A 25041-nucleotide genomic window follows, 5' to 3' on the forward strand; every position below is an offset into this window, starting at 1 on the left:
TGGATCTACCTCATTATTTGGCTCATTACCTAAAATGATCTCTCCAAATGGATATGTGCACGTTGGTGGGGCTCACATAGCTTGGTGAGGTTGATGCCAGTAGCTACTCCCGTTAAAAGTAACGCAGAGACGTCACCAAGTCATGTGAACCCTATCATGATGTATGTGTGGTATCCACATTGTCCAGCCATTTTAAGAGATCATTTTTCACACATGAGTCAAAGGAGGTGGCAGATCCAAAGCTCAAATGGACCCAACACAGAAAACATGGGGACAATGACGGTGACGCTATCATTGAAACCTTCTTGGAGCACACCATCATGTTTATTTGAGATATATGGAAAACACAAATATCAGCTTGATCGAAAACTTCTGTGGCCCCCCAGAAGTTTTAGGCATTCCATCCCACTGTTTTTTGTGATGGGTCACTTGAGCTTTAGATCTGCCTTATTCTTTGTCTCATGCCCTATAATGATCTCTCCAAATGGATGGATGGTGTGGAAATAATACATACATCACAATGGGGCCCACATAACTTGGTGATGTCACTTCAGTAGCAATTTCAGCTACTGACGTTGTGAGTCGCTAATCCTCGTCCCTGTTAGAGTGGATCCACCTCATTGTTCCAGGCAACTGAAGCAGTGACAGAAAAAGAATGCCATTTGGGGCCGTTTGGGGCCATTTGGGGCCATTTGGGTTGAGTCCGCCGTCGACGTGAGAGGGAAACCCATTTCACAGTTTCTCTCCATTTCACATACAATCTCAGCAACACCGTTTCCCTCGAGCTCTCTTTCGACCTCCCTCTCACATCTCTCCCTCTTTCTCTCGTCACCTCCCTCTCTCATTCTCTCCCTCTCAAATGATTCACTCCTTGTCCCTCGTTCTCTCTTCCCAAATCTCTCTCTCTCTCTCTCTCTCTCTCTCTCTCTCTCTCTCTCTCTCTGCAAAGAAGGCCAGCCGTGTCATCGCAAACCAACAACTCATCAGCGACATCGTGATGGACTTGTGACCACAGCTCAGATTGCAATTAATCGAAAGAATTAGGCTGCGTTTGGATGCCTGTAAGTTCTTTAAGTTGTAAGTTACGGGTAATTTACTTACAGATGAAAGAAAGTTATAGGTAATCTTGTTTGGGTGTAAGATGTAATTTACTTGCAGGTAGCTTAGTTTATGTGTTTGGATAACCTTTACGTTAGTTATATGTAAGATATTGTATATTTATCTAGTTTGAGTTTAGAGTATGAAATTGTTTAAAAATCAAATTAACACATATAAAAGTTTGCATAAAAGTATGTAATTTTATTGAACCCATCTCATTGAATAGTTGAACTAATTCTTAAGCTAAACTAATCATTAGGTGGGTTCTAAAAATTCGCCCGCATATTAAAAAACATATAAAAGTAGGCCCACTTAAATGTAACTTAAAAACTTCTCGGGGGAGCCCACAAGTTTAAAATAAAACTAATATTTGTTTTTCCCTTCATCCAGGTTTTTAGGACCTAATCATCGGGTATGATGTCAAGTAAACATTACAGTGGGCCCTAGGAGGTTTTTAATCATCAACATTCAATCATTACCATTTTCCTTTGGTGTGATCCACGTAAGATTGAGGTCTGCCTCAATTTTCTTATTTTGGGATTGAGCCCTAAAATGATATGAAAAAATGGATGGCATGGATAAAACACATGCAACATGGTGGATCCATAAAGCACCAACCCATAACGATCTAGCTATTGGCTAACGTCACTGGCTAAACTGGAGTGGATTCATCGAGGTGGGTGTGATCCGAGATTGTGAAGCTCATTGTGATGTATTTTCCTCACATACAAGTCGTTCATCTGTGTTGAAAGCTCATTTTAGGGGACGTAGAGTGTGTCCTACCCCACCTGTCTCTAGCTATGAATGGATAGTTTTGTGGGTGGGCCCACCATAATGTATTTATTTATCTACACCGTCCATCCCTTTTTATTGAGCAATTTAAGGTATGAGCACAAAAATAAAGTAGATCCAATGCTCAAGTAAACCACACCACATATGACTCTTGCATTTAATGCAACCAAGCATATTATTTGGCATGTTCCACTTGGGCGTTGGATTGCCTCATTTTTGTACACATATCTTAAAATAATATGAGAGAAGGGATGGACAGCGTGGATAAAATGACACATGTAGGCCTGCCCACAGAACTGCTCGTTCATGGCTAGAGATGGGCAGGCTAGAGACGGGCAGTGGTAGGAGGCAATCGGCGTCCCGTTTTAAGACAAGATCCAAAAAGGGCCACGAAAGTTTTAGATCAAAGATAATATTTGTGTGGTCTCTTCATCGAGTCCTTGTTACCTTGTCAGCAGGTTGGAAGGTAAATAAATATTCTAGTGAACCCGTGGAGTTTTTGATGGTAGGGACTTAGTTAAGATTATTTCTAGTGGTGTTGCTCACTTGAGATTTGGATCAGCTTCATTTTTTAGATCACACACTAAAATGAGCTTTAAATACGGATGGACGGCGTGGATGTAAGTAAAGTATATTACGGTGGACCCCGCGGGGATCCGAAACCGCCCCTGGCCAACAGGGCCCGTTCCGCACCGACGCAAAATAAAAAAAAAACGATGAAGAGGAAAAAAAATAAAAAAAAAAGAAAAATAAAAAACGAAAAACAAATAAGGGTCAGGGCTTACCATACTATAACAGAGAGAGAAGGAGACGCCGAGAGAGAGAGAGGGAAGGAGACGCTGAGACAGGGAGAAGGAGACGCTGAGAGAGAGGGAACGAGACGCTGAGAGAGGGAGAAGGAGACGTCGGGTTAGAGCAGGTAGGTGCAATTTCAATGCAGCTGCGTTTCCACCTTCCTCTTCCAAATTCGAAATTGATAGCCGTTGCCTGTAACAAAGTAACCTGTGACTTGAAAAACACCTAATTCCTCTGTTACATTTCTTGCAATCTTACTTGATAGAAAGTTACAGGTTGAGACTTTGTTACCTGTAACATTTCTCCCCCAAACACAAACTGTAAGGGCCTGTTTGGATGCCTGTAAGTTCTCTAAGTTGTGACTTACATGAGAAAGTCATTTAGAGGTAATCGTGTTTGGATGTAAGCTGTAAGTCACTTACATGTAATTTGTTTTTTGTGTTTGGGTAGCCTGTAAGTTACTAACAGGTAAGAAGTTGTATATTTACAGCCAAGCTAATGTAGAGCGGGTCATGGACTCTTTCATGTCCAAGATAGATAAGATAAGGCCTAATCAGAGGCAGAAGTCATCAAGACCATCAGAACCTTAAAATAGGCATATCTCGCAAACCGGAATGAGTTACTCGACGTACCATATATGATTTTGGGGTAGGACGAGCTACTTTAGCCAACCAATCCGGCATATGCCCACTCCGAATTTGCGAGATTCCATCATATCGACGGCCGAATTCCATGTTTGGTTCTGTTTTTACTATAAATAGTAAGTTTTAGTTTGATTATAACTCTTCATCCGTTGGGCTTTAGGAGTTGTGTCCAACATGAAAAGTGCTTAGATTAATTAGGAGAATAATGTGGTTAAACCACATAGGACACTAGTTACGAATTTTAGAGAGTTTTAGTTATAGTTTGTTTCTGATTTCTCTATTATTGCTTGGTATCCCTATTTAAAGGGTTGTGAACTCGTTCATTTCAATTAATCAATTAAATTTCGAATTTATTAGAATTTATTTCTATTTTCTTGCTTTCTTTCCTCGTGGATTTGAGAAGTCTCTGTGAGGAGTCCAGAGAAGCTCCGTGGATTTGGAGTAGTTATCCTTGAGGAAGATGGTGATCGACCTCATCACGTTCATCCTTGCGTCACAAGCATAGCTTGGAATAGGGAATCATTTCAAGATGTTATAATCACATAAAAAATCTTGACACCAAATATATTATTTTGTTAAGCCCGCCAAGAGGAATATTTAAGCTAATTCTTATGCCATTACATGGTGGGCCATTTTTGATATTTTAGTTGTACTCGGTGTAGTGCAGCCCCGCAGCTCCCCTACACCTCGGCATATCTACAAAAACCTGAGACTCATCCATCTGGTGGGCCCAATCACATACATATACCCATGCCTAGAAGTAGTATCCATTTATTTCACATAGCATGTTATGGCCCATATAATGATAATAAAAATAAAAAATAAAAAATAACAGTGGGCCCAGAAGATACACAATTCAAATGCATTAAAATAATTAAATATATTTTAAAAAAATAAAGAAGAATGGTTGACCTCTATAGACTGGACCGTGGGGAGCTTTAATGGTGGACATTCAATCACCATTGTTTCTTGTGGTGTGGCCCACCTGAGATTTGGATATACTTCATGTTCAGGCTTGGGCCCTAAAATGAGTTGGTAAAACTGATGGATGGCATATATATACCAAAAAAACACACGCATTGCAGTGGGCCCCACTGCCACAACCTAATTGAATCAGTCAATTCCAATAAAAGAAAAAGAAAACCACAACCCTAACTGCATGCAAAGAAGGAGAGAGGGAAGAGAGATGGGCTCACAACAACCCTAATTGTATAGAGGGAGAGAGGGAGGCACACAACACCATTGTAGAGAGAGAGAGAGAGAGAGAGAGAGAGAGAGAGAGAGAGAGAGAGAGAGAGAGTTTAGTGGAGCTTCTTCAATGGTCGGAGCTTTTTGATAATGGAGGTGTGTTTTCCCCTTCTTCCCCTCGTTTAAAAAATCAAACCGTTGGCCTGTAAGTCACTTACAGGGAACAAGTGACTTCTCACCCCCAACCCTTGGAAGTTCCTAGCAGTTTTGCCTTTAAGTGACTTACAAGTTGTAAGTGACTTACATGTGAATTCATTCCGCCAAACAACACCTATAAGTCACTTCCTTGTAGGATTTCGTTTCCGGAAGGTAATTTTTCCTTTTTCATCTTATGAAATAATCTTGAATTGGGGATTAGGGTTTTACTTGGATTTATATGCAAAGAAATTACAGTTTTCTTTTTTGTCAACAATGTTTGTTTATTTATTTATTTAATTATATATATTTATCATCGTAATCTTGGTTTGGGGATTGGGGTTTTACTTTTCCTTTATCGGCTCAACTAATTGGAATTAGGGGTTGTTTGGCAGGGGTTAATTGGAATGCATTGGAAAAGGTAAGGTTGTTTGGTTACTGTGAATTGGTGTGAAATGGAATTGGTGGTAAATGGAAATTGCTTTTTGGTGTGTGTTGGAACTTGGAATCACTCTCTTTTGCTGTGAATTAGTGTGAATTGGTAGTAAATGGAAAGATGATTTCCTTTTTAAAGGCAGGAGAGTTGCGCGAGTAACAAAGTTGTTCCTAGGCTACCAATTTGCCATACGCGTGGCACGCTGATGACACCCCCAAACAATCCAATTATCGGCCGCATCACTAAAATCATACTAATAAAATGATCCAAACTATCCAAACGTTGGCCATCAGGCCATGTAATGGGGATGGTTAAAAAACATTGATGAGTCACGTTGTCTGAGATCCTTATGTTTGTGGCCCATGTGAGGCTTGGAATTTCCTCAATTTTGGCCAAAGTATATATTTCAATGGGTTTATTACAATCCCTTTGTCAAATGTCACATATGTACAATAATTTGGGACATTAAAAATTATTTACCTTATCAAATTCAAGTTTGTATGAATGTATTACAAAATGGCAATGCATTTTTCCAAACACAATTTTTGGATTCCAGTCGATTCCAATTACAGGCTGCCAAACACAACTGGGGATTCCAATTCACATGGATTTTATGATAATTGTGATTTGGATTCCAATTCACAATTGCCAATTTTGGCAAATTTTTTATGTTGTCATTTTACATGCTGAAGGGATTAGAGTCCTTTGATGCTAGGTGATCTCCCTTTAGGAAACGAAGCTTCAGTCCTTCAATGCCAAGTTGCTTGACTCGATCTGGAATGTGAAACGAAAAAATTAGGTAGCGTTGGACGCCTCTGGTTTTGCGGGGGGATAGTTGTTGCCTGGAATAAGCTCCGTTGGGTCAAAGAGGACTCCTAGGTGAGATCTCTTTCTGTTTATGTTCTTCTCAAGGACAAGGTTTTCAGCTTTTGCTGGATTTTTATGCTTGTTTATGGTCCGTGTCAAGCTCCTCGAAGATCGCTGCTGTCGGATGAACTGGATTCTGTCTGGGCTAGGTGGCTGCACCCTTGATGTATGGGTGGGGATTTCAATGTCACCCAGTTTTCTTTTTAAAGGCTCAAGCATGGTAAGATCACGTCCAACATGAGGGGCTTCTCTAGTTGAATCCAACGAAATGAAATGGTTGATTTGCCGATGGACGGGGCTCATTACACTTGGCCTAATGGTCAGGAAAATTGGCCATGTCTTGCACTGACAGAGTTTTGGTCTCAATGGCATGGATAGAGAAATTCCCCATTTCTACGCAGGTTGGTTTGCCTAGATCGATTTCTAATAAAAAACTAATATTGCTGGATGTTGAAGAAGAGAAGTGGGGTCCAAAACCCATTCGTTTCGAGCTCTCTTGGTTAGAGGCTGAAGGCTTACACAAGGTAGTCAGGGACTGGTGGGTAGCTTTTGAAGTCAAAGGCTTTGTGGGGTTTATTTTAAGCCAAAAGCTGAAGTTGCTGGAAGGAAAGCTAAACATTTGGAAGAAAGAGGTTCTAGGCAATAGGGGGGTTGGAAATCGATTCAATCCTTTTAGCAATTCAGGATTTGGACCTAAAAGAGGAGGGTGGTCTGATTTCGGCTGAGGAGAGAGAGAAGATCAGATTTGGCTTTGGAGTACACAAAGAGGATTAAGGAAGATGAGATTAAATGGAGACAGATCTCGTGCGATCTGGCTTCAAGAAGGGGACAAGAACATGGAGTTCTTCTATAATATGGCTAGTGTGAGAGTGAGGAAAAATTGCTAGGCAGCCTCATGGTTAATGGCAGTTGGGTGACAGAAAAAGGGCTAGTTTGCAGTTCTATAGTCCAGTTTTACGAGCAATTGCTTACAGGAGAAGGTGGGGAGCGACCCTTGCTGGAGATCCAAGCTAAGGCCCAGGCTGGTGACGAGGATGAAGTGAAACTGTGAAAGCTATCATTCCTAAAATAGGAGCAGAAAATCTGAAGGACTTTAGACCTATTAGTCTCCTTGGGAGCCCATATGAGATTCTTGCGAAGATCCTTGCCTCTAGATTTCAAGATGTTGTTGCGACAGTCGTATCGGGAAATCAGAGTGCTTTTGTGCTCGGGTGACAGATCTTGGATTTTGCGTTACTTGCGCATGAATGCATCAACTCAAAATATAAAGAAGGTAAAGCAGAGGTGGTTAAGTGTTTTGCAAGCTGGATATTGAGAAAGCATATGATCACGTTGAGTGGGGCTTCCTTGATTATATGTTGGATCGGTTTGATTGTGGTCGGAAATGGAGATCTTGGATTCAGGTATGAGTTTGGCTTCTTTTTCAATCCTTGTTAATGGATCCCCCAAGGGATTATTTTAAAGCTTCAAGAGGTCTCCATCTGGGTGATCCATTATCCCCTTCCTATTCGTTGTGCTGGATGAGGCTCTTGGCAAGATGTTCCTGAAATCCCAAGAAATGGGTTTAATCTGGGGTTTCAAACCTCTAGTTTTTGGAAAGCAATTTATTGGATTGCTTCGAAGTTTAGGCATGGCATCTCTTTTGCGGTAGGAGACTGATCTCTTATTCATTTTTAGGAATATTTGTAGCTAGGCGATTGTCTTCTCAAGGAGGCTCTCACTTGTTTAGCCTCCTTAGCCCCAGATATAAATATCTTTGTTGCTTCCTGCTTCTCTAGATCAGGAGAAGGGATAGTTTGGGTGTTTCCTTGTCGTAGAGGTCTTTTTGATGGGGAAATGAAGGTGTTTATAAGTCTTTTGGAGAGACCGAAAAGTGCTCCATTAGCAAAGTCCGAGGAGGATTTGGTGATTTGGAATGGGCATAGTTCGGGAAGATTCTCAGTTCGATCTTTCTACAGATTTCTCACTTCTTCCTCATCTCCCTGGCCACAATTATTGGTTTTGGAAGTATGGATCTCCCTCGAAGGTGGCGACTTTTATTTGGTTGGTGGGTATGAATAGGTTGCTAATCGTGGATGACTTATGTAAGAGAGGTTTGGTCCTTCTGAACGGTTGTATTATGTGTATGAGAGATGCATTGTCGGTGGACCATTTATTTTAGCATTGCCCTTTTGCTACAAAGATTTGGGAAGGCTTTCTTTCAACTCTTAATGTTAGTTGGGTGATGCCACGTTCTGTTCCCTCAGATTTGGATGCTTGTGTCCTTATTGCCCTAATGGGGTTGTAATTTTCCTTTACGTTTTTGTTTTTGTTTTTTTTAGTATTCTTTCTTGCTCTTTTGTGAGGTTTCTTAATAAATCAATTGTCCTTAAAAGAAAATAAAATAATGATGCGGACATCAGTGGTGCACCCTTTAGAGTGTACCAGAAGAGGAGGCGTCGCCGACAGGGTACCGGAGTGGAGGAGTTGATGTGGACGGACGTTGGGTCTATCAGACTCATTTTCTAACCCGCTATGAGTGTAGGAGCGGAATGACCGCACCCTGACCATAGATCCATGGGTCGGATTTCATACCCTACTACACGGGTATTTTGGTTTTAGACGTTTTGTTCTTTTTTCTTGTTTCAGGGGCTTTATTGCACTTTCTTTATTTTTTCGTCTTTTTGGTTATTTTTTTTGTTTTCAAGGGCTTTAGTGCACTTTTACTTTTTCCGTAGCTTATATATACGTTGTGAGAAACCCTATTTTCATTATTATGGAATGAATAGAAATTCTTATTTTTCTTTCTTTTTATTCAAGAGATTAGGGTTTCAGGATTGACCTTTGGGTGTTGAGGATTCCACCTCGATTTTAGGTTTCCTTTTTCTAAATCTTCGAGGTGCAGGAAAAGGTAAGAATCATCCTCCTTTTCTTTTGACGACAAAAGGATTTCTACTTTCTTCATCTCGAACCCTTTATTCTTCACCCATTTCGTTCCTCTCTGGATATCCCCTTTCTAGTTCGAACGGAAAAGAGGGATGATTAGTCAGTAGAATCAGATCCAAGCTTAACCGTGGATTGACTTATGCCAGATCTGGGATATTCTTATATCCCTAGGTCCTCCCTTTTTACTGTTTACGCGATTTTATGCTAAGGGGCATGATCCTGACTGAATGACCTTATCTTTGTGTTGAAATTTACCTAATCCATTTCATTGGAAACTGTTAGTTGATCCGTGTATTTACTTGAACATTCTTTAACCTGATTATACATGCATCTAGGATTTGGTCATCACATGTCCCTGCATCAAATAAAAATCTCAAGGGATTTGGATTGTGATTTAAGGTTTAGGGTTTTTGTTTCTGGAAGAATATATTGTTGCCATGATGTTCAATTTTTATGTTTATTCATTTGTGTTTAATTTTGTGGAGTGACGGTGCGTTTTGAGTTGGATCTGGGTTAGGGTTGAGTGAAAAATCATTCATAACTCACAGCCCAATGAATTTGACTACCTCCAGACCTTTTGGCCATTTGTGGTAAGTGCTATCAAATGGGGTCTCGGGTCTTAGCTTGTACCGGTCAAGCCAAATAGACATTGATTTGAAGCCAGTTATTAAACATGCCCTGCTGCAAATTTTCTATTAGCAGGCCTGATGCAGGACAATTAACCAGTTGCTCTAAAAGCTCGAACTGTTAGAGTATGACGAATTAATCCCTTTATCTCATAGCCTAGGCCTCGCATCTTATGGGTTAGGATCTCGGCCGAACCCCTTTCGTAGGCCCCAAATCACATGGGCCGCCCACCCCGAATGTGTTCTCGCATCCCACGGGCTACCCCACTCGAGCCCGATGTGAAATGCGCATTAATCACCTTTGGTAAGGAGTCTCGAACACGAGACCTCTCCCGTGGGCCCCAAATCGCATGGGTCACCCACCCCGAGTGTGCCCTTGCATCCCACAGGCGACCCCACTCGAGCCCACTGTGAAAATGCCCCTGCATTAAGGCCTATTTATGATGACCTATTAATTCAAGGCCCACTTACAAAAGAAGCTGCCTGGGCACTCAATGATCAGGTCAAGCTCAAGTTCTCCCCAATCCAGCCTGTTATAACCCATCGCTTGTTGTGGGGATCTTTGCATCATTGTTAGGATCAAGTTTCACCACCAAGATCCGGAAGTTGGGCTGAATCGCAATCAGCTTGTTGACAGTGTCCATGTTTGGGCTAGCATTCAATTTCTTTCGGTCGCATTCTAGTTGATCCCAACCCGACTCCAGATTCCTCAACCCCATTACGTGCAATGAACTCGCGTTTTGCTTGAGTGGGGCACATGGTTTTAAATCTTAACCATTAATCGATGGATGGATCATGCCCCCACAAGTTTTCTAAATAGGACATCCTAACTCTTGGATTTGTGGCATGCAAATTCATGGTCGAGAAGAGAAATAGGCTAACGTTCCTCATTTACTTAACGAGGGGCCTGACCCACTTGGTTGTGACTCATCCAGCTTAACCCACATTACATGCATCCAACTTTTAAAATTCTGATGAATCATAGACCAAAACTGTTCATCTAACTATTGTAACTATTTGCCCATTGAATTTTGGATAGCTGGCTATTTTGTTTACTAGTGTCATCTTGATGGCCCCATTTGGTTGGCCTGGCATTGAAGCGAGTGTATGCCACATGCATGGTGGAGGAATCACAATGCATTGCTGTTTGAGGTGGCTGTTAAGTCTTCTCCTCCAAATGCTAAACATGTTCTAGGCGTGGGATGTTTGCAGGGTAGTCCAACTTATGCGTCTGTGATTCCTTGGGGCCAAGCTGACCCACTCATCAAGTGAGCACCAAATGCACACTGAATTTCGACCTTTGGTCACAGACTCACAACATCCATATCTTCTCCTCACAACGCATCGCTGTTTGGATTGGGTTGATGTGGGACTTGGCAGGTCGATCAATATTTAAAAGAGTAAAGAAAATAGGTCATAAAATACAATAGAATGAGAGTTTGCTGATCTGGGGAATTTTTGTTGCATGGTTTAATATTTTAAAGAGTGTTATTTCTTAGTGTAGTTTTGTATGATCATAAGAACAAGGTTAGCATCACATTTAGAGGAAACACCATGGTCATTTTCGCAATTCAGGCTCTATTTAGAAAGAATGCCTAGTCAGAGGGAATATCGTAGCACCTAGGAAGAGGAAATGTCGTAGCCCTTGGACATGTTTTTTTTTTTTTTTTTGTGGGGGGGTGGGGGGACTGGATTAGGTTGATGTGGGACTTGTCAGGTTGATCAGGTGAGTAGAGAAAATATTTTACAATGTTAAAAAAAGTAAAGAATAGGTCATAAAATACAATACAATGAGAGTTCGCTGATCTGGGGAGTTTTTGTTGCATGGGCCGTCCTTGGTGAGGTTCATTATATCAACAATTTTGACCATTTATTTATGGGTCCAACTTGTACAATTGAAAGCACACACAATTGGGTATTTTTCACCCATCCATCTATTATAAACAAAAGGGTTATGATCTTTTCAATGGTGGCCCATTAGATCAATGACACAGAACAATGATTACGTGCCCTCCTCTCTTATTTGGCTTGTTGAGCATTGGAAAAGGGGCAGACGTGAGAGAATGAGGGAGTTTAGGGCTTTAGGTCTTCAGTTAAGCTTTTTTTATGAAACTACCACTGTTCGGGCTCACTGAACCTGGTGCAACCTGGCTGGGTCGATTGTCCCACATCAATTTGGTAAACTAGTGCAAGTCGCACCCAAAACAACACAAGAGTGACCCAGCCAAGACTAGCGTAGATTTCCAATCTAGTCAACCAAAGTGACCTGACCAAGTTGACTTGTGCGAGCGCTGTGTTCAGTGTGGAAGTTCTTTACAATTCATTCTGTAGTATTTTGGATGCAATCTTGAGGGAAACCACTTGCTATCTTTTTGCACTTGGCACTTGGTATATGTAAGAAGTAATTATGATCTTTGTATTTGAAGGTAGGATGCATAGCATCGTCAATTCCACTGTTTTGGCACCAAAATTGTCAGATATTGATCTCTGTTCATTTTGTTGCAGGAATATCTTCTTCAATGGAGCACGGATCCCTCACAGATCTACGATCGTCAACATTTTCTTTAACTGATGAGGATCACACCCTTGCTAACTCTGTTAGATTTACCTTGAATCAGGAGTAATTCTCTTGTGATCATTGGATGTAAATTCATATTTTACAGTCACATTCTATGATGTTTGGTTCTCCCTGATATATATTGTTTTTAGTTGTTTTTCCTGCTTAACTTTATTACAGCACTGGTTTTTGGATTTGCTTGTTGCCTTGCTAACAAGTCAAGCAAATTTTCTCTCAAGTTATTGATGAGGAATTGAATTTCAATGGTAGATCTTTGAGCCACATTCAAGGTTCCAAAAACCATTGTTGTATTGACTGATATCGATACCAAAGTTTAAAATATCATTCAAAACTGGTACATATCACCTAGATATATTCCAGTTTCGGCCCCGGACGATGCGGTACATCTCACCTGTACACAATGATGGGGCGGCTCATTCCAAATTGTCCCTGCCTCGTCTGTATTGGATCGACTCTCGGGGGATAATTTGTGGGGGGAGACCATACAAGAAGATCAGGTTGACACCATTGTGTTCAACCTAACATGCATTTTACCAGGATGAAGGGATGCCAAGAAAAACAGGAACCTTAGTTAGGCTATGAGAATTTGGAGGTTTTGTGTATGTTTTTGTATTCTTTCCTATGGTTTGGCCCAAGCTGATTTTGGATGAGCCTGTTTGTGTTTTTTTTTTTTTTTTTGGTCTTATCTTCCAAGTAGGTACACGTGATTCATCGTTTGGACGCCACATCTAGGTTATGTTGGGCGCAAAAAAGCTCAACACTAATGTAGATTAGCATATTTTCTAGTCTCCGGTGTATATTGGGATGTGCAGTGCCTTCAAAGATTGAAGGATGTTCATGTTGAAGATGGTGATCTTTGGGATTGGCTGGGGTTTGTGGAGGGAGAGAAACAGAAGAGTTTCTTAGGATAAAGTGATGCCAGCTAAAACCCCTAAAGAGAAGAATCCTAGCCATGATTGCTAATTGGGCATTGTCGAGAAAAGAATTTCGGCGGTTTGTATGCGCAGTTCTTCTAGGATATTGGAGCGGGCTATAGTGGTCTCTGCGTGCGTGCGTGTGAGCAATACATGGATTCCCCTTTGAGCCTATTAGTTCTAAATTTTTTAGTTGCTTGGCTGCAAAGTGATTAGAGGGTCACCTGTTGTTGGCTCTTCTGTTGTTTGTTTCTATTTGTTCTTTTAATTTTTTAAATATTTCCATTTTAAAAAATTTGGGCTAGACTCCTATGTTAATTTAGCATCATATAGAAAATGGTTGCGACTCTTCAACGACACACATGGAATAGTTGTACAACAGAGATTCCAGAGCATCCTAATCACTTTGTCAACTGTGGATGGAGCATAACCCAAGAAGTACACTGAGAAGATAAATAAACGATCTGATTTTCCCTTTTGATTTGGATCACTCACCCTCTCACATTTATACATGCATTTGATAGTAATTAATTGGGTAGTTAGGATTGCTTGATCTGTGTGATTTTAGAGATACGCTCCATCCACCACGCTACTCACAATTTGCGGGGGTCTGGATCACCCATCCATTGGCCCTACTTATCAAAATTGATAACCCTGCCCTTATTGCCCCGTATTGGCTGATACAGACGATATGTATCGGTTTTGGTGGTTACCAATGCAGCGCCCTGAAACTGATTTTAAACCCCTGACTGATACTAGGTACACAAGCTTAAAAATCAGTTGCTACATTGGTACCAATATGTGTGGACTGTGCTGGTTACACGCCGAGATGCATGAAACCCCCCCCCCCCAATTTCTTCACACATTTTTTGGAAGGCCACACACTTTATTAGCACACTTTTTTTTACCAGTCTTTTCACACTTTCCCATTCTTTTTGCCTATTCTTTTTATTCTAAGAATAGAGGGAGCCTAGAAACCCATTTTCAAATAGATCTAGGCCAAGTTTTGGCTATCAAAATATAAGATTTGAGCGGGATTCGATGAAGTGAAGCATGCTAGATCATTTTGGGCAAAATTGAAAGCTAAAACCATCATTTTTATTTATTTTTATTTTTTCTGCTTTCAATTGTATTTCCACATAATGGGCTTTTATCCACGAAATCATGCTCAATCTGTGTTTGATTAGGGCCTATGTTGTTGATTCCTTCCCCAATCTTTTCATGTTTTTAACACTTTTGCCAATTTTTGACGAGTTAGAATTATGTATATTGCATAGATGTTACTTTTCACTTGGTAAAATAGCACAATATTATACAATCCCTGGTCGTTGTCTTGGATTTAGTTGGCATAACATGTATATAATTACTGACCAAATTTTACTGTTGATTTTATTGCATTTATGATATATGTGATTGTCATCACTCATCACAGGTATTTTAATTCTGGATAATCTGTGGTTATTCGTGTGATGTTCAGTTAAAAGTTCAAAATATGTATCAAAATCCACTAGATTAATTATTGATGAACTGCCAAAGGATTTCTAATTTCAATTTCTCGAACTCCAAATTTATAGGTCAAGGTCTCACAAATCAGCTTGCAACTGGTGATGTTGACAAGCAGCAATCTTACCAAAGAACGGTCTGATACACCATTGCATACATGTCAAAAACACGAGCCTATCACAAATACATGATAGGCTCTTGTGTTCTCTTTGCTTTCCTTTTTTGTGATACATTTTTTTTTTAAAAAAAAAAAAATTTTAAATTATTTATTATTATTATTTTTTTAATTTTAATTGTAATTTTACTTTTTTTCTTTTGAATTTTTGGCAAAGGAAAGCACACGTATACATCCTAATCTGCCTGCATTATATCATGTTTGGGCCCAACAGTACGCCCTTCAACCTTGGCCACAGTCCAAATGCGGTTTGGGCTCAACTTGGAAACTGATCTTCCACTTTCAATGGTTGATCTTGTTGAATCTATACAAATTCTTGTTAATTTATAAAAATACCAGTAAATTTCATTTCATTTTTTTAATCATCAAACTGGCTGATCTTCTATATGATTTGAAGTTTAGACATAGTATTTGAAGCATAGGAAAATCAACTCAGCTGAGTTCTAGGAGTAAATCTGTGGTTTTCTGAACATTGGTTTGAACCATATTGTTGACAAGGAAATTGGTCATTGAAGTAGTGTGGGAAATGAATGTAACAAATGCATAACTAGAGAAATTGTTTAGTAAGCTCATGTAAAGCTGAGAGATTATGTTTGGGACATGAACAGTGTACTAATGCACCCAGAATGTGTATTTGGGGTGCATGGTTCAGTAATTTACATATTCGTTAAAGTATTATGATTTATGATTGGAAACTTATGATTCAAATCAAATCTCGTGGGAAACAATTTGCATCTTCTTCTTGAGTCCGCTTCTTTTAAAAAATCCTGATCGATACTCACAATTCTAGAGTGTGGAGATGGCCTTCCAGCAGAGTTTTCTCCCTGAGCTCCCAAGTCCTTATGTCCTTAGGGGAATCTTTGATGTTCCATGGTTAGGGGGAAATCTACTCTGACGAGAGTTAAAAGTGTTCTCTAGGATGGCTGCCGCCAACCAAATTCTCTCTTAGCAACTTCTGTCTTCAGATTAATCCTTCCTGAATGTTGGTTTATGTATTGGAGGGATGAGTTAATGGTTGATCGCCTTCTCCACTACTAAGAAGCTAAGGAAATTTGGAGCTATTTTTTACCTTGATGTCCAGCTGGTGCTAAATGAAAAGGTTTAGCAAGGTGATGGCATTCGAGCAGTCGATCATTTTTGAAAGAGAAGCAAAACAACAAGCAACATGGATGCAGCTGCACAATAAACTCCCTCAAAATCAGAAATTTACCTGTTTGACTCCCACAATCACCTCAAATTACAAGTTTGAATGCAAAAACCAAGAACACGGAAACGCTGACACTTCCCCGATAGCCTAGTAACTAATAATTGGTGAAGATCTAGCAACACTTGTTTAGATCAATAGCAATTCATGATTGAAAACACATGCTGGAAGTATATTTTCTTTTCTCAACGCATTCTACCCTGTTTATTTGTATGAATTGCAGCCCTTTTAAATGCTGTGTGCAGAGCTGCCACGAAATATTATAAACTTCTCTTATAAAGTTGGGTCGCCGAAAGGTTACTTCGAAGCTTCAAGGGGCATTAAACAAGGGAATACTTTATCCCCCTATTTGTTTGTTGTGGTCGGGGAAGTGTCAAGGGGGTGTTTGGGTTCTCTCAGATTAGCCGTCTTCAATATGCCTGCTGTTTTGCAATGCAGAGGTGGACTTGGTTGGTTGCTTATCTTTGGAAAATCATAGTATGCTTTGAAGCGGTATATGGGCTAAGTATCAACGTCAACAAGAGTGAAATGCTTGGAGTCTAGGTGGATAATGTGGAGCTTTTGCGGTTGGCTGTGGTATTCGGATGTAAAACAGGGGCCTGTCCTTCGACTTACGTAGGTTTGCCTCCATGCATTGGAAAGCCTGCTAGGCACCTTCGGGATAAGGTTATAAAGAGAATTGAGAGGAAGCTTTCGAGTTGAAAGCGGCATCCTCTATCTTTGGGAGGTCAATTAACCCTTATTAAAGCGGCATTTTCTAATATTCTGACTTACCTATGTTTGCCTCTATGCATTGGGATCAGGTTATCGAGAGAATGGAGAGGAAGCTCTCGAGTTGCGGAAGACAAGGATGGGGTTGAATCCATTAAGGTCAAGCATTTCAGCAAGTTGTACACATCGGAGGTAGTCTTAAAACTCTTGATGGATGGATTTGATGCAGGACATGAAATTCAAATATGATGTGCGAGATTTCAGGCTTAAGATCACGTTAGTTCAGAAACAACTACACAAATTCCATATCCCACATGAAAGTCTAAACATTCAATTAAGGGGAATCTATGCGGGTCCAGGCCTACACATGTTAGGGCTGGATCAATAAAAATTATGAACCAAATGATACTCAAAGATAAGAAATAATCATCCACACATGCACAGTAATCAGTCCCTAATCCAAGGGATTCACCAATTTCAATTCAAGGAACCCTAGGGTGAGAAAATGGGCAAATAAATTAAGGATAATTCAATCTAGAGTTAGGGTTTATGAAAAACTAGTATGAGAGGGTAAAATAAGAAGAAAACCTGAACCGGAAGACAGTTCCCGCGCGTGGACAGTAACAATGGCTTAGACGCACGTGCGTGTGATCACGGCCGCACGTGTGTGGGGCCCACTATTCAGAAAAAGGCCACCTTGGCCCTGGTTGGCCAGCGATGGACTCCAAAACCCCCAAATCTCAACTCGATCCGGTGTAGGGTTTGTGCGTGGTGATCCGCCGAAGTTTCAGCCCTCCTGCAGGGCAAGATTTTGGAAATCTGCTGTATAGAGAAAAACGGCTGCAACTATTGATGGATTTGTAGATGGAATGCTTGTAGGGGAAGAGAAATATAAATGGAAGAAGGTGGGGGTGAATTGGGATAGATGTGGATTCGCACCACGGTAGTTAGCCCTTCGAAGAAGGGAGGGCTTCGCAACCAATTAAGTTTTCATAACTCGAAAAGGAGCAGGAAAACACAGCAATTTTTATTAATCTTCATTGAATTAAAAGCACTACAAGGGATGCCTATTTATAGGAAAACCCTATACCCAAAAACTCACTCCATGTGCGCAACCTATTACTTGGCGATGAAGTAAACTTAAATAAAAACCAAACAAAGAAATCTAAAGCGTTCATGATGTTCTAAATAATATCAATAAACAAGACCTAAAATATGAGATCAATTCGACTAGTGGGCCACGATCATGAGATCCCATGATGGGCTTTACTTGACTATCGGGCCCACTCTTTTGAACCAAACTTCGTCTTCTAACTAGGAGGCCCTCCCTAGATGTCGTCATCGAGCCAGATCGACGGTGGAGCTCTCCTTCGTACGTACGTGCGTAGGGGGGCTGGCGTGCATGTGCGTGTGCGCATGATGTCCCCATCGGGATTTTCCTTCTAATCTATACTTGAAGAGTGAGATTCTTGGTTGGTGGCCCTTTCTCAAAAGAGGTCAGAACTGTTACATTTTCCTTTGATAGTGACTGTTTTCTTCAAAGAGTGTTGGGAAGCTGCAAGTGAAGATGTTATGTGGGTGCCTACTCATGGCTCAGTGATAGACTCACTAGAGTTTCAACGCAGAGGTCATGGGTTTGATACCCATTGTGGTGTGCGTGGGTGTGAGTGTGTGTGTAAAAAAAAGAAGTGAAGATATTATGTTGGAACTAGATGCCAATTAAATAAAGGTTAGCTTCCACCTTTTGCCACGTTCTAAAGAGGCTTATTTCATATTTCAAGCTAGTAAGTTTTGTGGGTGATGTTTACAATCTCCTAATGGGGTCAATCATCTCCCACTTTCAAGGGGCCTTGTGACCAATCTCAAATCTTAGTTAGGATTCTTGTTGCAAATGAGTGTGTGGACTCTAGGGAGATAAGTGGTCTTCTAGGAGCCTGTGTAAGGTTGATATGGAGGAAGCAGAAAACCATGCGGAATGGCCGTATCTTCTTTATTTGCTTAATATGATGGATTTTGGAAGTGGATCAAATGGATAGAGGGATGCATGTCTTTTACTTCTCAATTTCAATTAATGGATCTTCTAAAGGTTATTCAATAGCTCTAGGAGACTTCAACAAGGTGATCTTATATCTCCTCTTCCACTCTCGATAGTTGCAGGTCTTAGCAATGATCTAAGCTACGAAGTGTGGAAAGACTAAGGTGCTTAAAGGTGGGGTCATTAGAGATTCATATATCATACTCATAGTTCGTGGAAATCCAATTATATTGTGTGGTGCAACATCATATCAGATACATACAGACAGGTGATCGAATTTATCATAAGGGATTTCAAAGCTATATCCAGCCTCCATGTGAATCCTAGGAAGAGCTCCTAGCAGGTGTGGGGGCTCACAAGAATCCAGCCTCCATGTGAATCCCATTTGTTACCTTGGTTTGCCTCTTGGTGCAACATGACAGAGATTTGAAAAAAAGACAATTAACATGGATTCATGGAAGAGAATACTTGTACTTGTGGCGGGGTTGAATTACGTTCATAAAGCCGATGCTAGCCAACTTCCCAACCTACGATCTCTCTTTGTTCCACATCCTAGTGTCAGTTGCGAAGATGCTTAAAAAAATTCAACATGATTTCCTATGGGAAGTGATGCAAGCATGGCTCCCTAGTATGAAATAACGAGAACCAACGAGTTAACAAAGCAAGATACGTAAAAGGATTGTACATCTAATGTGCTAAAAGGATTGTTGAAATCAGTTCTAGCTAATTGTCATCCCAGAAATTTGTTTCTGCTTGACCTAGTTTAAGGAATCCAAGTGCTTCTGGGTTGTAGGAATTTTAATCTTCGAACTTGTCTCAGAGTCTCAGCTTCATGTGCTTTGTACCTATGAAAGTTATGCCTACGCGTTCAACCTTATTTCTCACTACTTGTATCCAAGGGAAATAGATGATAGTCATATTATTAGCCATTTTCAATTTTCGTTTTAGTGCAGGTAACCATCTCGACCATGTTTTTCGTACCCCATTCCCTGAACAATTCTGCTTTCTCTGGCTATGTTTACTTGAACGAAGTTCTATTTTTTATTTTATTTTTATTTTTATTTTTTTGTTTGGAATCAATAACCTTCACATGTGTGCAAAGCTTCATTGAAGTTCATCAGTGAAGGTGTTCAACTGTGCATTGAACTGGACTGTCCATTAGAATGACCACCTATTGGGTAGCCAGTTAGCTACTGATTACAAAGTCCTTTGCTTAATCGGTTGGAATTGGATGGTTGAATACTGTACTATTGCCCAAAAGTATATTGTCCTTCCATTTGATGGACATCGTCAGAAACTTTCTATGGTTCGGGCCATCCAATGATTCTGGTTTTTGGGCAGTTGCCTGTCCAAGAGGTGGCAACTCTAATGGATGGTCTGGATGAATGAGCACCTTCAGCTTTGAGTTCTGTTGAAGGTTTACATACTTGATAGGTACTGAGAAGCTTAACAAATCTCTTTCTTATTATCTTATTTTTATCTTTAACAATCTTTTGCTGTTCTTGTGCAGTCCAAGGGTCGAATTTTGTGGGTACAGCATCCCTCATCCATCAGATAGCCGGGTTAACATTCGAGTCCAGACTACTGGTAACATTACCATTAGAACATTTCACAGAGAGAGGAATGCGCACCTGCACACCTTATGTGAGCACCCGTGCGCGTGTGATACAAAACTCTGGTGGGCCATGGCAAAAGGAAACAGTTTCCTCCCTTGATTTGCATTTCTCTTTGCCATGGCCCACTAGAGTTTTGTATCGGGGCTGAAAATTGGGCTAGCGAGGTTTCAGGGGGTGCCGCATCACGTGGACCGTTCAAATTCTATGCCCATGCCACGTGTGCAAAGGTGCGCATGGGTGCTCGCGTAAGAAGGTGCGCATGTGAGCGTTCCTCTCTCTCTCTCTCTCTCTCTCTCTCTCTATATATATATATATATATATATATATATATATATATATATATATATATATATATATATATATATATAGAATAGATAGATAGTAAATTAGAAGGTTTAAGGTGGTGGATAAAACTAATGGTGGTGGCAGTTTGCACTCTTATTTGTTGTTGTCGATGGTGGTGGCGGTTTGCGTTGTTGGTGCTGTTGACGTTCGCTCACTTTTTTCACTGAAGATCAAATGATTCAATTTTCAGATACGTGGCCAACATGTAAAATATCCAAACTGATCATGTGGTTGACTTTTTTTTTTTTTTTTTTTGTGAAACAATAATCACTTTATTAGAAAAGGATGAAGCCAAAGAAATACAAGATGAATAAAATGGAAAGTACAATCAAAAGTCCATTATAACTCTGACCAATTACCAACAAACTGATCAGAGACTAATACACTAGCTGCTTGCGCCCATTCCATTAGACCATTACATTCAATTTTGCGCTATTGAAGACTTCCGAGATGCGACCCCTTCGGTTTCTGAAACAGCAATTGTTTCTTTCAAATCAAATTCCATAACCCTGCAAAAATGCAGATGCCAAATCCGTTTCCCAATTATACCCTTCCCCCCTCCATGCCAAGCTAAGAAAAACTGGTCAATTGAACTTGGAACAGCCTCTGCAAATCCAAAAAGAAGAAAGAAACCAACCCAAACCTTTGAAGCAAAAGGGCAATGAATAAAGAGATGGTCAACAGATTTCTCATCTTGAAAACATAATAAGCACATATTTGGAATAATCAATCATATGCCGCTGATGCAAAATTTCAACCGTGAGAATCCTGTTCCTTCCGACTAACCATGCAAAAGCTGCCACCTTTGAAGGGGCACCATAACGCGAATCATGACATGTATAACACACAACTTGCTCACTAGGCCCCCTTTCAATCATCGAACAAAAGGGTTTTACCAAGAATTTTCCAGACTTTTTTTTTTTTTTTTTGCCCCACGATTGCATCTGATTCCGAAATGGATGGATGGCATTTCGAAAGCATTCCTAACAAGTTGATCAAATCACCCACCTCTTCATCTTTCAAGGGCCTTCTACAAGAAGGCACCCGAATAATTTCCTCTCCATGGATAGAGATACATAGGTCGATCAAGAGATTAGGTTCAATGGATATACATATACTTCATCTTTAGCTTTTAATCCCCGACACACATCCTCCCAAAAGCGTATATTCTTGCCATCCCTAACTGAGAAACCCACCCCCTCCCAAACTTTGGATTTCAACAAATTTACCAATTTCTATAATGATGAAGCCTTATACAGAGAAGAAGATTTTGTCCATCTACTCCCTTCCTCAACCCACATTTTCTATCCAACACTAGTCTTTAATAACTACCATCCTTTACCCCAAACCTCCAAACCCAATTTTCCAACAAAGCCAAGTTCATTGCCTCCAAATTCCTCAAACCTGCACCCCCTTGAGCCAATGGCTTACATACTGCCACTTTAATCGATGAAATATATATTTCTCTCCAGCCCCCTGCCACAAAAAGTCTCACCTAATCTTTTCTAATTTAGCCACAACTGATTTTGGACATTTGAATGTAGACAAAATAAATTTGCAAACTTGACATAGCTGATTAATTAATGTTAACCTACCTCCCAATGAAAGGTGTCTACTTTTCTAAGATGACAATTTTCTTTTGAACCTCTCAATCACTTTATCCTATAAATGCTTGGCTAGTTTACCTATGCATAGTGGAAGACTGAAATATAAAGATGGAAAATAGCCTGCCTTACATTCAAAGCATGCCACAAAACCCTCGACCTCCACCTTAGAAAGACCGACCCCCCAACAATTCACTTTTACTGATATTGACCTTCAATTCCCAAACCACCTTGAAACATGTAATAATCGACTGAAGATTTTCAACTTTCGATTCATTCGCCTCACATAAAAGCAAAGTGTTGTCCGCATATTGAAGTTGATTGGACACAAACTTGAAGCCATGCTCTCATTGTGGTACCCCGATTACTAACGCCAAATATTTTGCCAATCGGACACAAACTTGAAGCCATGCTCTCAAGTTTCTCCCCATATGCCAACCGCCCTAGCCTGTAATCAAGAAAATCCCAATCCACATGATCACATGACTTCTCGATATTTAGTTTACAAATAATACCCTACTTTCCTTCCTTACGATAAGAATCAATACATTCATTAACTATTAATGCACCATCTGTAATTGGCCTTCCTTTCACAAATGCTCCTTGAGATCTTGAAATCACAATGCTGAGAACCACTCTACGTCCGGATGCCAATATTCCCCCCCCGCCACCCCCCCTCCCCCCCCCCAAGGCTAATCGGTTTAAAATCTCATAAACTTTCCCTAATTCTGACACAAAGTAAACATGATCAGAAAAATCATTTATAAACTTGAACATATCGTGCTTAACCAACTCCCAAAATATTCGGAAGATGGCTATAGGATAACCATTCTTCCCAGGTGCCTTATCTCTGGTTGACTCTGCATTGGATGGAGCATGCCCAAAACTATTCCAACTGCACAATCCAAGGGTTAGCATTGTCCAATCAGTGTTTTTCTGGGTATGACCCATCCACAGTATGTCCGGTTTGATCAGTTTGGATCTCGTGCATGTTTGCCACGTATGTGAAAAGTGAGTCATCATCATAAATTAATAAATAAATAAATAAAAGACAGAAAAAGACAAATATCAGATGGGCTTTTGCTTATTATTTTAGTTAATATTTTGGTTTCTCAGGTGATCCAGCGAAGGATGTATTCAAGGATGCACTCCAGGACTTGATGTTGATGTGCCAGCATGTGAGGAGCACCTTTGACAAGGCAGTTGTTGATTTCAGAGTGAGCGAACCTGTTAAGGAAATGAACATCGACCCCTAAAAAGAAAATGCAGGTGCTGCTATATAATAGGTATAAGATTTTTTTTTTTTTTTGACACATGAATGATTGGGGTTATAGGTTTTTGAAGATAGCCTGTCCCACTTCCACCCTGTCATCTGATCACAACAATAGCTTACCGGATCCATATTTTATCCGATTGCAGTATATTTTATTTGTGATGACAGTAGCAACGGTACCAGCATCTTTTTTAGTCCATTCAGCTTAGTGTTGAACCTTGCTATCCATATGCTTTCTATCTATCATGCCCTCTGATTATTTATTTTTATTTGTGGTCTTTTCCATAGAAGTGCATGCGATTGAACCCAGGGACATTGTGGGACAATTTCCTGTGTTTCAACCTAACCTGGTGCGAAAAAGAAGTGTGTTCTTTTCAATACCATCTATAGATGCGTTGGTCCAGCTTTAGATCTTCTTTCTACATTCATTACGGAAATGCACCCAACTCGACATAGATGTGATTGGAGCCAAATATTTCCACTGTTCAACAAGGATGAGCCATATCGACATACAATGATTGTTCCAGTTTTGCAAATTAACAATAAAAAAGACTGAAATTTCATTGGAAGTTTTCCTGAATGCCAAGTAATCTAACCATCCAAATTTGCCAATTCCCAATTCTTGTTGGAGAAATGGTAACAATGCCCCAAAATCTCAAAGCATTTGAGACTTCTGACATGAGTCTAACAACGATGTTTTTCAGATTCATCCTTGACTTGGGCAGGATTTTCAGCTGTTTGGTCCAGGCTTAACAGACAGCCTCATTCAAATTTTTAAATGTGCGTGGCCTGGCTTTGGCCCATTCAATCCTTTTTAATTTAGTTATTCTTTTTTTCCTTCAATGAAGATGTACTTTTTATGGAAAATACCTCATGAGATCTATATCAATCTCAAATGTCTCTTGTTCTAAATGATATCACCTAATTGTTACTTGAACATGTTTGATATTGTACCGGGTGTACTAGTCCTACCTTCCACACATATTATGGGAATTCTATGCATATCTACAATTTGGCCATTAAATCTGGGATCAGGCACCAATAAGAAATAAGTGCTATTTTCACTTCCATAATTGAGTAAAGCAATGCAATGCGTGCAGATGTTTGATGTCACTATTGTTTATGTTTTCTTGCAAATCCATGGCATTTAATTGGCTTCTACAAAGTCTACAAAGTCAATGTTACACCCGGTTTTAGTTAGCGCTGGCAAAGGATCCACCAAATGTCTGCAATACCCTATTTTGTTGTAGTGGCCTTCTATTAGGCTAAGACCTAGCCTAGCCAACTTAAACCCAGCCTATTGCCACCCGTAGAGTTCCCCAGAGGTGTTTTTACTAAGCCTCCACATGGGTAGATGACTTTATCTTATATGTAAGTACCATTAGGGCACAATGCGTTCGGAATTTCATGAGGGGTACAGAAAGTAGCTAATGATTTTCCGAAACAAAAAATCTGTCACAGTGGGTCAACTCCATCATCCCTAGGGAAATGCAATCAAAATAATAATAATAATTCCA

The 25041-nt window shown here is 40.2% G+C and overlaps 1 protein-coding gene across 2 annotated transcripts; it reads left to right on the forward strand.

Moving 5' to 3' along the window:
• Positions 1-2654: 2654 nt before the first annotated feature.
• On the forward strand, positions 2655-23765 carry LOC131219609 (uncharacterized). 2 transcript variants are annotated; one of them, XM_058214854.1, is made up of 4 exons: positions 2655-2809; positions 12072-12186; positions 20197-20273; positions 23368-23765. In XM_058214854.1, the coding sequence occupies exons 2-4, from the start codon at positions 12086-12088 to the stop codon at positions 23505-23507; spliced, it is 318 nt and encodes a 105-aa protein (XP_058070837.1). In that variant the 5' UTR covers positions 2655-2809; positions 12072-12085; the 3' UTR covers positions 23508-23765. The 2 variants fall into 2 exon arrangements, with proteins under 2 accessions (XP_058070837.1, XP_058070838.1); XM_058214855.1 differs by having other exon boundaries at positions 2671-2805; positions 12069-12186.
• The last annotated feature ends 1276 nt before the right edge of the window (positions 23766-25041 follow it).

This window comes from Magnolia sinica, chromosome 11, assembly GCF_029962835.1.
Source record: "Magnolia sinica isolate HGM2019 chromosome 11, MsV1, whole genome shotgun sequence".
Taxonomy (NCBI): Eukaryota; Viridiplantae; Streptophyta; class Magnoliopsida; order Magnoliales; family Magnoliaceae; genus Magnolia; species Magnolia sinica.

Excerpts from the sequence above, each read along its gene's own strand:
- LOC131219609 (XM_058214854.1), top strand. The coding sequence starts at position 12,086 with ATGGAGCACGGATCCCTCACAGATCTACGATCGTCAACATTTTCTTTA. Across the intron at positions 12,187-20,196 it reads AGATTTACCTTGAATCAGGA|TCCAAGGGTCGAATTTTGTG; the intron begins GTAATTCTCTTG and ends GTTCTTGTGCAG. Across the intron at positions 20,274-23,367 it reads CATTCGAGTCCAGACTACTG|GTGATCCAGCGAAGGATGTA; the intron begins GTAACATTACCA and ends TTGGTTTCTCAG.